At 36.4% G+C, this 15697-nt stretch overlaps 1 protein-coding gene across 1 annotated transcript in view; it reads right to left on the reverse strand.

Annotated features, from left to right (window-relative positions):
* ANO3 (anoctamin 3) overlaps positions 1–13159 on the reverse strand; it is a 246431-nt gene extending 233272 nt beyond the window's left edge. The window contains exon 1 of the mRNA XM_012725477.1: positions 12843–13159. Coding sequence (XP_012580931.1) covers positions 12843–12996 — 154 coding nt within the window. The 5' untranslated portion in view covers positions 12997–13159. The remainder of the gene's footprint in view (positions 1–12842) is intronic.
* Between the last annotated feature and the right edge of the window lie 2538 nt (positions 13160–15697).

The raw sequence follows: 15697 nt of genomic DNA on the forward strand, positions 1-15697 counted from the left end.
ATCCACTCACCTAGCTGTGTTGTCTCAGTTTATATCCAGGGCTTTGTCGGGGCTGCTGGGGCAAAGGTCAGCAACAGATCTGCGGCTATCCTCAGGTCTCTGGTTCTGAGCTGCAGCCTTTTCCCACGATTTGGCTTCCCCTCCCTAGGTGTAGACTTTATTTCTAATCAACTAGGAAATCACTGCCTAAAGTTTGAGATATTTCCTACTAGTAAAAGGATAAAAAAAAAAAAAAAAAGGACAGATTAATACCATCAGCAACTCTCAGGTCTGACCTCATGGGACTTTGCCTGGCCTATTGGTTGTTGCTGGTCTATCTGTAAAGGTAGAAAAATATAATAACATGTGGTAATGATGGAGGAAAGAAAGTAGGGGAGGCATCACAAGATTGAGTTGCAAAAAGGTCCTCATCAAGGTCCTCAGGCACCAAAGGGTGATATCCAGGATGTCCGGGATGCCTGGATGTCTACAAGAAGTCCCAGCAGATAACAGACTTTTGGGGGCTGTGCCTGAAGCTCAGACCCAAAAGGTAAAAGGTAAGGACATGGAGATGAAGCTCATCAGGAAATCTCCGGTCCTCTCAAGTTCTACCTAGGCTCACAAAGAGTGAGCCCTTCCCAAAGAGAAACTGTCTAAATCAGGGCAGTCTCTCCACCAGCACAGGCAGCTGTTCCACTGCCCGCCTGTGACTATGCAGGTGCTTCTTCCCACCCACTCTCTTCCTCTGTGGGCAGCAGCCTCCTTGCCTGCCCATGACTTCTCTGCACTGACGTCCCCCAGCAGAGGCTGCTCTCTCCTTTGGCCGTCTGCCTATTACCATGTAGGCCTCTCTCTCTCTGCAAACTTGTCCCTTCCAGGGCAGCTCTTCCTGCCCGCTCGTGCCTATGCAAGTATTTTTCCCTTTCCTGTCTCTTTCTAATAAATGTACTTTTCAAATATAACTCGGTCTCTGCCTCGTGGAGAATCTTGCTGTGTGCCGCTGAAAGGGGAGCTCTGGTGAAACCTTTCCCAGAGTGAACCCAAGGACCCCGAACTCAAAAAAAAAAAAAACAAAAAAACAAACAAAAAAAATTTACCTGAGTACTGTCTGTCAGTTAAAGTTTAGATAAAAGCTTAGTAATCACTTAAGATTTCAACTGAAGATATTCACTAGCGTAGCAGTGGTCTTGAGAGAATGGTGCCATGATGACCACACAGATTGTGAAGTTGGAACCTAATGGGATGAAATAAGCAATAAGGAAAGAGGAAAAAGCCAAAACATAAACCCTGCCTTATAGACTATGTCTATGTCATCCTGAGAAAGTTTTAAAGAAATTAGCACAGCAAAGTCAAGTTTTCAAGTCTAAGAAGGTAATGCAAATCCAGGAGTGAATGTTGAAAAGAAATAATTTAAGTGGTCAGTTACAAATTTGTAAGGACTAAAGATTAAAATGGTTCAGGATTTTGCATGTAAATGGAATCAGCCAGATAATGTGTAGGTCATTGTTGTGAAAGCCTGGATGAAAGCAAAAAAAAAACTGGCAAATTACAAGAAGTACTGAAACAAAGGTTGAAGTAGAAGAAAAGCTAAACACTGACACCAACAATGGAGGAACGTGTTACCAGAATGTTCGTTCCTGTGTCCAAGGTTAAGAATGCAGAAATGGCCTTGGATTAAGTTATTGCTGACAGTCAGAGTATAAAGGTGGATTCTAGGAATATCCCCACCATGTGCTGTGTCTTCTTAATCAGCTTCACATAAGTAGGTGTGGAAGATGATTGTGACTGTGAAATGAATGTGTCTTTTGTTGCTTCCTTTCAGAAGCTTGTGCTAGGAGAAAAAGAATCAACATCTGGAATGTCTCAAGCCGGAAATATGCCTGAGAACTTAATGAGTTTTATAGATCATAAATAAGAAACTGGAGAGAGGTATTTCCAAATTAAAAAAAAAATCTTAATTTATTACAGTATCAAAATTAATATGTGGCTGAAAATTTTTACATGAAAATAAGGTCTTCAATCAAAGATAATTGAGGAAACAATAAATCATATTTAAAATGTTGTTATATAAAATGTTTTAAAATCAATGTTTTTACAAAAAGCCATCAAAGAGAACAGAGCAAAAGTTATAGGAAAAAACATGACAAAGGGTGTCAGGCAGTTAATTAATTAATAAAAATAGCATGTTAATTTTTGGCAGTTTGTGCTTTTGTTGGTAATGACAAAAGTATAATTGTAGTAATCTAATTTTCTCACTCTAAATAAATGTTCCCTTTCTTACCAGATACTACATAAATAACTTTGCATTGTTATTTCTTGAAAATGGTCTACTAATTATGTAAGCTTCAGGCTCCACAAATCCTGAGCCATTCCTTATATTAAGTCAGAAATAATTTCCATTTTGAGACTTAAAGGGTAGCTGTTTTTTGTTTATTTGTTTTGTTTTTGTCTTAAGATTTATTTATTATTTATGCAGACAGAACCAGGGTACAGGCCAGAGGTGCAGGGGTGGTGAGAGGATTCACCAAAGACAGAGTGGGGCGCAGAACAGGATGACTGATGAAGTACACTGCTGAGGGGAGCAGCAGGAGGGTCAGGAGAGGTTTGCCAGCCATGTGGATCACCTCTGGGGCAGGCATCCAACTCATGCTGAAGTGGCTTTAGCTTCTTAGTGCTGTGCTTTAACCCACTGCACCACCAGGGAGGGCCCAAGAGTAGCTGTTTTTATGCCACTTATTGTTCTTTGAAAAAAAGTTTAATTATTGTGATGTGATCTAAGTGGTGAGCCTTTGACATAGACTTTTAACATTTTGTTCACAGAGAATGTGCCTTCTCATAACTATAATAAACACCCCAAAACTGGAGCAGCAAGTGACTTCAAACTCTATGCAAGAGGTTATGGCAATTCATTCCAGGTTTCTATTTGGAGTGTGGTAATCTGATGAAGTGTGTTGATAATATGCTATCTTTTGCATGTCTCCCTTTCCTTAGTCACACAGACTGGTATAATATCCAATATTATCAAGTCTCAAAGAAAAGCTTCTTGAAACAACTAAGTTAGCCAAGCCAAAGAGCTTTGTTTATTTTACCAAAATAAAAACAAGAAGTGATTTCCTTTGCGTGTCTGGTTAGTGAAAATTTCTACTTAAAACAAACACCAAGTACAAAATGGAACGATGAAGCAGACTCAGATAACACAAAAACTTCAATGTAACTCTTTGAAGTTCTTCCCAAGCTTCTAACTCCTATTTATTTTAAAGCCCTTTATCTTACTTTTCCCATGGGTTTCAACATCTTCTGGAAGAGATGTTTTTTTAAGTGTTTAGTGCTGTGGCTCTCAACTAGGGACAATTTTTCCCCTATGAGACAGTGGGCTATGCTTTGAGACATTTCTATTTTGCCACAACTGGAAGAAAATCCTACTACTAGTCTAGTGTATCCAGGCCAGAGATGCTGCTAAAATTGCCATATGAGCAAGACAGTTACTTGCAACAAAAAATTCTTTTGGCCAAAAATGTCAACAGTGCCAGGATTGAAAAATCCTGATCTAGCACACATCAAGACCTGTAATTTAATGGAATACCTTAGAATCAAATTTTCCAATGATGCTGCAAACCACTTTGCAGAACACTAGTTCTCCTAAGCTCGTTTCAGCTTTATTTTTACATCAAAAAATATATATGTGGCATGTTGTGAGCCTATGTTTTTACACACATTTTTCCTTCAACAATTACCTTTTTTTAATCATCCAGAGCTCTATTCACTTATATTTATTTTAAGATCTTTACATGTTTTTTCACCTTTATGAAAAACTATGATTATCATTACTGTTCTTTGGGCAAGTTCTATTAATTAAACTGGTTCACAAATGAAAATATGAAATAGCTGAACACTAATACACAGTAATTTCTTGAGACACAAAGGACCAGGAGGTATGATGAAACACTGAGACTATCTAGGGGAGAATTGAGGAAGCAGAAGAGAGACTTGGGAGGGTGAGTGTAACACCTTAAATTAAAACGATGATCAAACCAAAAGTATCCACTAGCATGGGGAACTATAGAAGACAACTCAAGATTTTGGACATGTGAAACAGAAAGTAGAAACAAAAAAGTTAAGGTTTTGAGATGGCTCCAGGAAAGCTTCACCTGTTTTTTTTCTTAATGTGTTAATTTTACTGTGGTGATGTTGGCTGACAACACCGTCTATGGCTGAAAGTTGTAGGTTTTAGCTTCTCAGTGCTGTGATTTAACTGGCTGGGCCACCAGGGAGGGCCCTTAATGTGTATTCTTATGATGCAGTATTCATAGTAACATAATATTTGCACTTGTAGTTTGATGGACTGAATCATGTATCATATTAGGAAATCAAGAAAAGGTAGCATTTTAGCCACAATTCAATGGCCACAAAGGAACAATATTCAAATAATATAACCTCAAAGTTTGAATTAGTAATTTAGAAATTAAGACTGTGATAACCATATGAGAGTTCCAAATTATGAGTAAATCAAATTTCCCCAAATACAATCCAACTAAGTTTAATAATTTCTTCACCTAATCAGAATTAGCCTAAGATTAAGTTTCTGTAATATATTCATAGAAAACTAAACTATAAAAGTTGAAGTGCAACTAGAAAACTACAATAATATAATGTTCGTAGTTACTGATAGTTCTGTCTTTTGCATTATGATTGTGATCCATTTATCTTTTTTTTTTAAGATTTATTTATTTATGCATGCAGAACTGGGGTACAGACCAGAGGTGCAGGGGGTAAGAGGATTCATCAGAGACAAAGTGGGGAGCAGAACAGGTAGATCTACTAAAAAAGGAGAAGTCTTCTGTGCCATATGGGTAGTCACCTCCATGGCTGGGGATCGAATATGTGCTGAAGTGGCTGCAGCTAGCTTTAGCAGTGCTGCTGTGCCACCAGGGAAGGCCTGCTCCACTTAACTTAATAAAAATTACTAGCAGAGAAAACATATTGAAGATACAGCTTTTAGCTTGCATCTTAGACAATGTCTTCTTGGGCATAGACTCATTGCTCTGATTCAACTGTCATTTCACTTGGAATTGTGACTACACCATTTCGTATGTATGGGAATGACTGGGTCCTCTGCTTAGATTGGTATATTCAAAACTACTTGGTAGTCAAGTCACTAAAAGTCTCGTATTTTCAGGAAAAAAGTTCGAGTGTACATAGCCATTTCTTGAATCGGTGCTCCTGCTGAGACTGACCACACACCAAAATACCCAGTGTGTATTCTGTCAGCTGCTTACTTTCTCAACTATTTCAGAACTGAGCATGATGATGTTTTGGCTTTACAGTTAGATTCATTCAGATTTATAGGTCAGTTCTGTCACTTGGAAAGATAATGATCTCTTCATCAATTTTCACATCTTTAAAATGAGGATAATAATACTGACTCTTAGGATCAATATGAGTATTAAGTACACTGGAGAATGAGTAATAGAATTCAAAATGCGATTTCTCCTGTTTTTTTCTTCTTCTTCTTCTTCTTTTTTTCAGAATAGAAAGAGCCCGAAAGTAGAAAACAATAGGTGAAAATTACTCTCACATTCCAAAGAAAGATGTTTGGCGCATTTATATAAGATAAAGCAAAACAGCTGCTTTTCTTAGCACATTTCTCAGCTCCAATATAAATACAAGAGAATAAAGGAGATTAATAAGGGAGAAAGAATGAAAAATGCTGTATGGAAGAAAAGTATTGGTCGATTCTATGCTCTGTACACTTCTTACATGTCCTTGCCTCCATCTCAAACCAGATGGTGGCAGATTCAAGAAAACTAATTCAGAGTGTATGGGGGAGAAACGTTTCTTTTCCACAAAACATGCTGTAACAATAAAAGGCACTTAGAACTTTATGAGATTAGGAAGATAATGGGTCAGCTCAGGAAAATTCCCTCAATTCCCCATGGCACAGAATTTACTATTTTACTTTTCTCTGGAAAATTCTGAAGAACAGAGGTGCCAGTTATTGCCCAAAGAGAGAATGCAGTTCCTTGCCTGCTAGTCCTTCACAAATGAGTTAGAAGTAATATTACTCTGTGTTCTGGCAAGCCAGCTAAATACTTAGGAGGGTAATGGAGACCTAATTCCTTCAAAGTGATCTACATGGAACGAGTCTGCCAAGGTGAGGATGCCTTTACAAGATAAGGGTTGTGTGAGGTATAATTCTGATTGTAAGAAAGAGCAGACATTATAAAATGTTAGCAGGGAGTGCAACTTGACCTGCCTTCATGGAGATGTGAAGAAAAAAAATCCAGAGAAAGTGTGGATGGTGGGATTGAAACAGTAGAAAATCCTTAAAAGCTGTTAATGTAAGGAAGTACGAGCTTGCTTTTGGGCTTTATAATAGTAGATTATAATAGTACTGGTCATGTACTTCTTCTTGCTGTGCACCAGCTCTAATAAAACTGGAAGGGAAGGAGTGGAAGGAAATGAAAGAGAGGTGAATATATAGTCTATCTACCCTCCCTCACTTTTCTCCACTACTGTTTCCTAAGAAGGAGTCTGGATCCATTCGAGCTACTATAACAAAAACCCCATAAACGGAATGGCTTGTAAATAACATTTGTTTCTCACAGTTGTGTAATCTGAGAAGACTATGATCATGGTGACAGTAGATTTCTTCCTGAAATACAATGTGACTAAAAGTCATATATAACATCAGGAGCCTGCAATGATGCTTACCACTTTCCCAGTTTTCTCTAATATTTTATCTTCTCTATTGTAAAAATGCTACTGACTAGAGAACTCATTTAAACAGATTTATCTTTAAGACATTTGATTTCCACACACAATGTATTATGTGTAAGAGATTTATCAACAATGAATTTGATAACCCAGTGGTTAGAAGGAAAAAAAATGTACTTATAAAACAGATATAGAATATTCTGTTTTTTAATCTGGACATAATAGCTTTAGATACTTTCAACAGTGAATTGTCAAATTAACTGTTAGCACTGTGATTCAGAAAGAATTTACCAGCTTTGGTAAACATTTTTGATTTGGGGAATCTTGGAAGAACTGAGATATATAGCTTATGAATATAAAACATCAATGGATGGATTTTCACTAACAATTTAACTCTACAGATAAAGAATGAATAGAATCATTGTGGGGTGGCTAAGGCAAGGAAGATACAAAAGTGAATGTACTTTGAATAAGTTTTTTTTTTTTGGTGGTAATTTCACAACACTGTCCCAAATTTCTGTTGAACTGAAATAGCCTCCAAAATTTCAAACAAAAGAGAGCACTGTGTCTGGGAATCATAATTAGCATTGCAAAACTCTCCTTGATTTCAATTCTAAAAATCTATCCCATATGTAAATAATTATTTAGAAATGATTTTCCACAGCATTCCTACTACTTCCTTTGGCTAAAACACATCACATCTTTAATAATCAATGATCTATCTATCCAAGAATTCATGGGTCACAAATATATTGTCTTGTTCATCACCAAATTTCCAGAGATAGAGATATTTAAGCATATCAATAAGTTATGTCAAATTAACTGTTAGCACTGTGATTCAGAAAGAATTTACCAGCTTTAAGGTAAGGTGATGAACATAGCCAACATGTGTCAAAAAATAACTTACAAGGGAAGAAATACTTAAGAGAAATTCTAAAGAAAAGTGATTTTCCAATACAAAAACAAGAAGGGGAGAATATTTTCTATCATATCAAATTAAATATAGCTTGCTAAATCCTGATATAAGCTGGTTTAAGAAAAAAGATTCAACTGTACAGGCCAGAGGTGCACGAGTGGTGAGAGGATTCACCAGAGGCAGAGCAGGGAGCAGAACAGGCAGATCCACAAACTACACTACTGAAGGAAGCAGCGGGCGGGTGGGGAGAGATCTGCCATGTGGGTCACCTTCCTGGCTGGGGATTGAACTTACAGTGAAGCGACTGTGGACTGCTTCATGGTGCTGCACTTTAACCAATTGTGCCATCAGGAGGGGCCCAAGAATGGACTTAATTTAACTGTGCTTCAGGTTCTGACTAGCTTCAGTTAGAACCTAATTCATAATCAACATTACAATAATATTTATCTCTTGATTTTGAGTCCTCTGGCTTTTTTCCATCACGATGCTGTACAAATCGCTTCCCATCAAACACAACTATCTTCTTATGACTTCTTTAAGTCTCAGCTATAGTCTCATATTGTTTCTTCAAGCTCTCATGGTAAGCCCAGCATTCTCAACTAACACTCTAAATCCCACTCCTATTGGACAAGCTTAGCCCACCCTTGTTAATCAATGAAATAATCTATGGTCATAAATGCATCAGGCACACTTCCAGAGAATGCGATTCTATCAGCTACTATCCTATTTCTGATTAGAATGTGGCCAAAAAAAAGGTTTCTTAAAATAAACGTGTCTAACAGTTTCTATAAAGAAAAAAAATGTTATTTAAAACTGCCAAAATAGGCTTAATGTATTTAATCCTAAAATCATCTACTGAAAATTTTTTTTTCATCATATAAAGACAAATCTATTGATATCTGGCCCCAAGTTAACTTGAAAATATAAGAGCATAGGGATGTCATTAATATCATCAGCTTTCATATCTTTTAGCTTCTCAGAATGTAGAAGAATCTTTGGCTCTGTTTCTAACCAGAGGGTAAAATATGACATCTCTCAGTGGTTAGGCCAATATCAATTTATGTCTATGTCCCATTCCAACATGCAATGGAAAATGGAAACATGAAGGGCCCAATCCAGTTCTACCCTGAAATAGAAATAAAATAGAAATGAACCAGACAGACTTGGGCAACCGGCAAGCCTTGGAGGGTTTTCTATAAACAGCCTAAGATTAGCCATTTCCTCCTTCTACAAATTAAGTAAAATTTTCTTCTTAGTGGGAGGAAGAGAAAATTTCATTGTTGCCTTGGGATGCATGAAACTTCAAGATAAGGCTTTGTTTCTATTTTAGCTGCAGAAGGATACAGGGTCAGAAACCTCGAGAGTAGAGGTTAAGGCCAGAGTTTGTTAGAATTTCATGAGTGAAGGATAAAAGTCTGGCTGTGTGCCTGGCTTAATGTTAGTAGGCCTTGATCAGAAAAAAAAAAAAAAGGAACGCTAAAAGAGGTCTCCCACAAAAAGCAAGGCATCTTTCAATAATCCTGACAAGGTGATTAACTTAGCATTTGAAGCCTGAGATTGTGGCTACAGTTTATTATGCCAACCTAAAAACCTCACTGGAAATATTCTACCACAAGCCTTTATTTGTGCAAAGTGATGGGTAAATCAAAGTACTGAGACCTAGTCTAAAAATATTTTTTAAAAATCCTACCAGGAATTTTATCCGGAGTTTATCTATCTCTGTCTTGAACTCAATCACAATCTCATTCTGTCTCTTAAATATAATGAGCTCCACAAGGTATGAGCAATAATGCAATGGCCACTTATCAATACTTCCATTAGCACTTCCTTTTATATTATAAGAAAGGCCACTTTTCAATTCATCACTTTGAATTATATGTAGATGGACTCAATTCCTTTTAGCATAATTTTGGCAGGCATTTAACAAAAAATATGGTGTTGGGGCTACTTCATTTTATAACATCACACAGCACTGAATTTTCATTTTACCTGGATAGCCAAAGTATGCATATTATATAAACACAGATTGCTCTTCTTGAGACACGGTTGTGTCTCAACTGGTTAGTTAAAGGGCCCTAGACAAAGCCATTAGGAAATCAAAGTAATATTAAAATATTTGACAAAAGAAGTGAAGTTTTCTGTCAACTGGTCCATATTATAAAGTCATATTAAAAACAAGTAATTTAGCTTCTTCATTCATTGATCTTTTTGGGGGAGGGGGGCGTAAAATTGAAATGCAACACATCTTTAATCCACTGGGAATTTATTCACTTTGTGATAAAGTTATATTGAAAACCACACCCAATATCTAACAACTGAAAAACTTAGATTCAATGCTAAATACAAAAATAAAGGTTCATATTGATATAAATGCTATGGAAATAGTATGCTGGGCATTAATAGAGGGGAAATAAGACGTTGTTTATAAAGGACAGAAGGAGGGCTTTACTGGAAGGGTTTGACTTTAAACTGATCTTAGGTAATATGTAGATAGGTATAAGAAAAATAGAAAAAACAGTTTGGCAAGTATATAAGTTGATGAACAATCATTATAAAAATTCCTGCTGGGAACTATTGAGATTTTGTAGGTACAAGTTACATCAAGTTATTATATATGCGAAAGATACAGTGTAGTGTATTTGTTATTAACAGAATATATTTCTCTTTGGACTGACTGGCTCAACTTTGTATGGAAAAGCATTCATCTGTTATAATTTATTTTTCCTGTTAGGAATATGCACATGAAGATTAAAATCATGTTGTCACCTCACTAAGATTAGGAGGACACCCCTCTTTCCCTTCATCTACTATCACTTTATTTTCATTTTCATACAGACACACAGGTACAACTCTCTCCATCATAAATGCTCAATTAATAGATTTTGAGTGAATGAGTACAACTACATTTTGTTCCAGAATTTTCATAACATTTTTAAATGAGAAACCCCGTCTGAGCATATGTATTTTCAACAAAAAATACATTTTGTTGAAATGTGGTCATTTAAAAACACAGTGCAAACATTTTGTTAAAGTTTAGTGATAGTAAAAAATTCTGTGTATAGAGCGTTCACTGTAGATATTTGTGAAGTCACTTTTTATCTTTATAATATATTACTAGGATAAATATATTATAGGATAAATAATTTTTGGAAATTATTTTTAACTAACTATGAGCAGTGACTGGAAAATGCAAAGCATCTGTGCAAGTTACCATGGTTAGATAAATTTTGGAAAAAGTGATCTAGATACCAGAGCATGAGGTTTTTAATTCAATGACACAGACTTAAAGAAGTTGGGAACAAATGTACAAATGGGTCAGATGACCCAGGAAGGACTCTCTGGCAATTAACTGACAAGAGGTTTATTATAGAAAATATGGAGGTGAGATCAGGGAGAACTCTATGTAGATGTGTGCACTAGAGGAACTGAAGAAGACAATCTTTCAGTCCCTCAGTCATTCAATTAGTATTTCAGGACATATCTATATCTATATCTATATATATATATTTAAAGATTTATTTATTTATTAATACAGAACTGGGGTACAGGCCAGAGATGCGGAGGGTGAGAGAATTCACCAGGGACAGAATGGGGGACCAGAACAGGCAGATAGACGAAGTACACTGCTGAGGGGAGCAGCGGCCAGGTCAGGAGAGGTCTGCTACACCATGTGGTCACCTCCGGGGCAGGCAGGGATTGAACTTAAGCTTCTTAGTGCAGTGCTTTAACCCGCTGCACCACCAGGGAGGGCCTTCAGGACATATTTTTGAGAATCTTATATTACCAGGCAATCTATGAGTACAGGGGCTCTAGTGGTAGATAGAAGCAGAGAACGCAAACACTTTCCTAATATGCATATAAGTAAACACTAAGTGTATGTTACAATAAAACTAAGGAATGGTTGAGATGACTGAGGTAATCAACAAAATTAAGGGCATAAAGAGAAGGAGGATTTTTAGTGAGTTTAGATTTTTTTCGTGTTGATTTTGAAGAACTGCCAAGGTGGAAATATCTTTCAGATTCTATATAGCATGAGATTCTGGGGCCAGACCCATACCTAAACTGTAGGTGTATAGGTCAACCATTCAATTTAATGAAATAAATGTACTAACTTGAACACAGGTGGCAATAAAATAATGGTGATTATGACATGAGTATTCAATCACAACTGGGGCAGTTTATTATTCTGTCAATAAACCAATTTTTCTTTTCCAAGTCTAATGACTTCTCTACTACTTTGAAACTGCATGTTCAATACCCAGTATGACCATCAACAACAAGAACAACAAAAAGCAAGGATATCTTTTTTTCCTATATTTTAAAGAAAAGCTACAAGAGTGTGAGAGCTTTTGATTACATGTAATACCAAAATATCTGCACACCAGCAATTGGGTGGAATTTACATAAATCTTCACAAAAGTCTCAAAATAAATACATAGCAAGATTCACTAGGTGAATCCCTTAGTTGCAACATGAAACTTTTTTTATCTGAATGTACTTTTCACTAGACAAAGAACAATGACCAGTACTATCCAGAGCTATGGGCATATAGCTAAGCTATGCTTAACTCATTTTGACATCTCATGGCTATTTGTCATAGACCAAGTTTTCAGAATTTCTTGATAAGTGCAAAATATTAATTTATTTGCGTTCCCTCAAAGTTGCAGACCTGGAATGGAAGTACAATTCTGAATAAGAAACACCCACAACATTAAAAATCATTCTCTACACTGAATTTTATCAAGTCTAAGTCATCAGGTCACAAATTAGCATAACCAAAAGGAATATACTTTTGATGTTAGCCAGAAGGTAGAGTACATAGCATTGTTCACATAATTTTATAAAAGAGATGAATGGAAATGATTTTTCCTGAAATTTATGAATAAAATATCTGTTACACCAAAATGAACCATTCCACATGAAAGACTGTTTTGTGATCCCAAAACAAAATTAATCCTTGACAGGTTTCAATACTCAGCAAAACAATATTTACAACATTATGAACATTTTTTTGAGTTCACTGAATTTATCATCTGATATTTCTTCCTATTGGCAAAACCCTCTGTTCTTTTTGCAGAAATCTATATATTTCTGGGAAAAAACTAACTCAAAACTGACACCAGTTAAACCACTCCAAAATGTAAGGGACATCAACAATTATTTCTTACATATTTCACATCAAAGAATCACAAACATAAGTTACTCAAAAACAGCAATATAAAAGTGAGCTTACCCGTGGGAACAGAATTGTAGTGTGGAAGTTCCAATTCACTAGCATCATCAGAAACTTCAGTCAAACAGGTTAATGTAAAATCTGAATTGGAAGCATGCTCCTGTCTGAAGCCTTCAGGAGAAAGATGATCCAGTTCAAATTTCACAGTCGACATTGCAAAATTCTTAAAGACTTATGTAAATCAAAGTCCACAAATGAGTTTTATGAATCACACAAGGAGGGAAATCACGGTATTGTAATCAGTAATCACTTCAAGCTTTAAGGTAATTATTTCCACTTGAACATTCGAAAAAAGATAAAATATACACAGCTGACCCTCCAAGAAGTTTTGTCTATTCATGCCATTCCTAGACAATTGGCTTCAACAGGATAGATGGATTTTAGAGTTGTTTTTCTAGTAGCTCTCTTGTGGCGGCTTTTAAATGATAGCAGCACTCACCCCATTTCAGAGAGGTTGCAGTAAAAAGTTAAATGGGCTAAGTGAAGGCATGGGCAAGGCTGCAGAGATGCATTTAGCTCTTGGTATTAGAAGGTCTCACATTTCTGTATACAAGAGATCAGTTGGGTGGGGCTAAGGACTGTCAAGGAATGCAACTTTAGTTCACTGGGCAGCTCATCATAGGAATGTTTTAATTTGGAAGGAAATTAATCCTAAATGACATTTCCTGGGTCAGCTTTGTGAGACTTCAGTCTGGCAATTTATTGAAAGATAACTATAATTGTAGGAACAAAAAATGTAAATGAAGCTAAAAAGCTGCACAGCAAAAAAAAAAAAAAATCAACAAAATAATAAGGCAACATTTGGGATGAATTTAGTGTTTCCAAACAATATTATTAGATGAAGGGTTAATGTCCCTTATACATAAGGCATTAATGTAACACAATAAGAAAAGGGAGCATATAAAACCTAGACATACAGAGAAGACACACAGTGATTGCAGGTTCCTCATATTGCTAATCATCAAAAAGACAAGAAATAGGGCCCTCCCTGGTAGCCAAGAGAGCTGGAGCACTATACTGGGACGCTAAGCCAAGCCATGGCTGCTCAGTGCAAATTCGATCCCCAGCCCTGGAGATGCTCCACATGGTGTAGAGACCTCTCCTGTCTCGCCTGCTGCTCCCCACAGCAGTGTATTTTGTCAGTCTGCCTGCTCTGCTCCCCACTCTGACTATGGTGAATCTTCTCACCACCCCTGCATCTCTGTTGTATCCCATTTCTGTACACATAAATAAATCTTAAAAAGAGAGAGAAGAAATAGGGAGGAAGGAAAATGTATGGAGAAAAGAGAACCTGTGAGTTTTCTTGGTGGGGATGTAAATTTCTACATGGAAGACAATATGGAGCTTTTCCTCAAAAGTTAGTAAATAGAACTACTATATGATGCAGCACTCCCAAGTCTAGGGATATATCCAATGACATCAAGCCAGTATTTTGAAGACATAGCAGCTCCACCCATGGTCCTTTTAGCAGTATTCACAACAGTCAAGACATGAACGTAACCTGCATGATTACTGACAGATCAGTGACAGTGACAAAGAAAATTCCATCTAATATAGATATAGGTATAGATATTACTAGGCATAATAAAGGCAATCCCACAACTAATGCCATGGTAGAAAATGAAGGTGGCTTGCTAAGTGAAATAAGTCTGACAGAAAAAGATAAGTACTGTATCATCTCACTTATATGGGAATTTAGAAAAGCCTAACTCATGAAACAGAAAATAGATTGATTTGTTACCTGGGACCAGGGGTAGAGAAAACAGAGGGTTGGGGTTTTCATCAAAAGGCTTTGAAGTGGTAAGTTCTGAGAATCTAATGAGCAGCATAGCAACTCTATTTTATGTACTGTATTGTAAACTTGAGAACCAATTTTAAGTGTTCTTACCACACATATAAAATAACTAAATAAGGCAATGAATATATTAATGAAACTTACTATGGTGATTTCACAAATCTATCAAATCGTCACACTGTATACCTTAAACTTACACAGTATTATCTGTGATTATATGCCAATAAAACTGAATTTCAAAATATGGGCGAGTGATCAAAATAATAACTCCTAACTAAACTGGTAGGAGTTGAGAGGGCTGGTACTATAATATTTGAGAGGTAAAACACCTATTCTCTCTGAGAACTGGACAGAAGTCTTTGTTGGTCACCTCAAAAAAATATAATTCAGTAATTTACTCATTCATTTTTTCTGCTTTTGTCTGCACATACACCATGTCCAGGGGATGTCCAGCAGAGGGACAACTAACTGTATCAAAGAGTAATTTCATTACTCAAATTACTCATTTTTCACTTTAGGAAGTTAAGTTAGATGATGCTCAAATTAGTTTTTGATGGTCTGTTTTTCATTCAACTTTAACTGTTTATTCATTAACATTTCTTCATTCATATGAGTACTAATTCACCTTGCAGTAGGCACTAACTTAGATACTAACATGTCTAGGCAGTGTTACAATGAGGCTGTGGACTGGATCTGGTGTCAGTGGGGAAATATGTTTGACTGATTTAGGATTTTAATTAGGTCCATGGAATTCAGTATTAAATTAATGGCACCAGGGAGGCCCTCTCATTACATGTATAATTCATATAAGTGACACATATCCACAGCCATAGCTATTGCTTTATAAATTTCTCAACTGAGTTTCTAAAAGTTAATTTATGGGAATAAATCTTAGACATCAACAAATGTTTATAAATACTTAGATTTGGAAATAGTGAGCTTAGAATTTTTTTTTTTAAAGATTTATTTATTTATCCATACAGAGCTGGGGGACAGGCCAGAGGTGCAAGGGTGGTGAGAGGATTCGCCAGAGACAGAGTGGGGAGCAGAACAGGCAGAT

This window comes from Condylura cristata, unplaced genomic scaffold (assembly GCF_000260355.1).
Source record: "Condylura cristata isolate star-nosed mole 26May11 unplaced genomic scaffold, ConCri1.0 scaffold00015, whole genome shotgun sequence".
Lineage (NCBI taxonomy): Eukaryota > Metazoa > Chordata > Mammalia > Eulipotyphla > Talpidae > Condylura > Condylura cristata.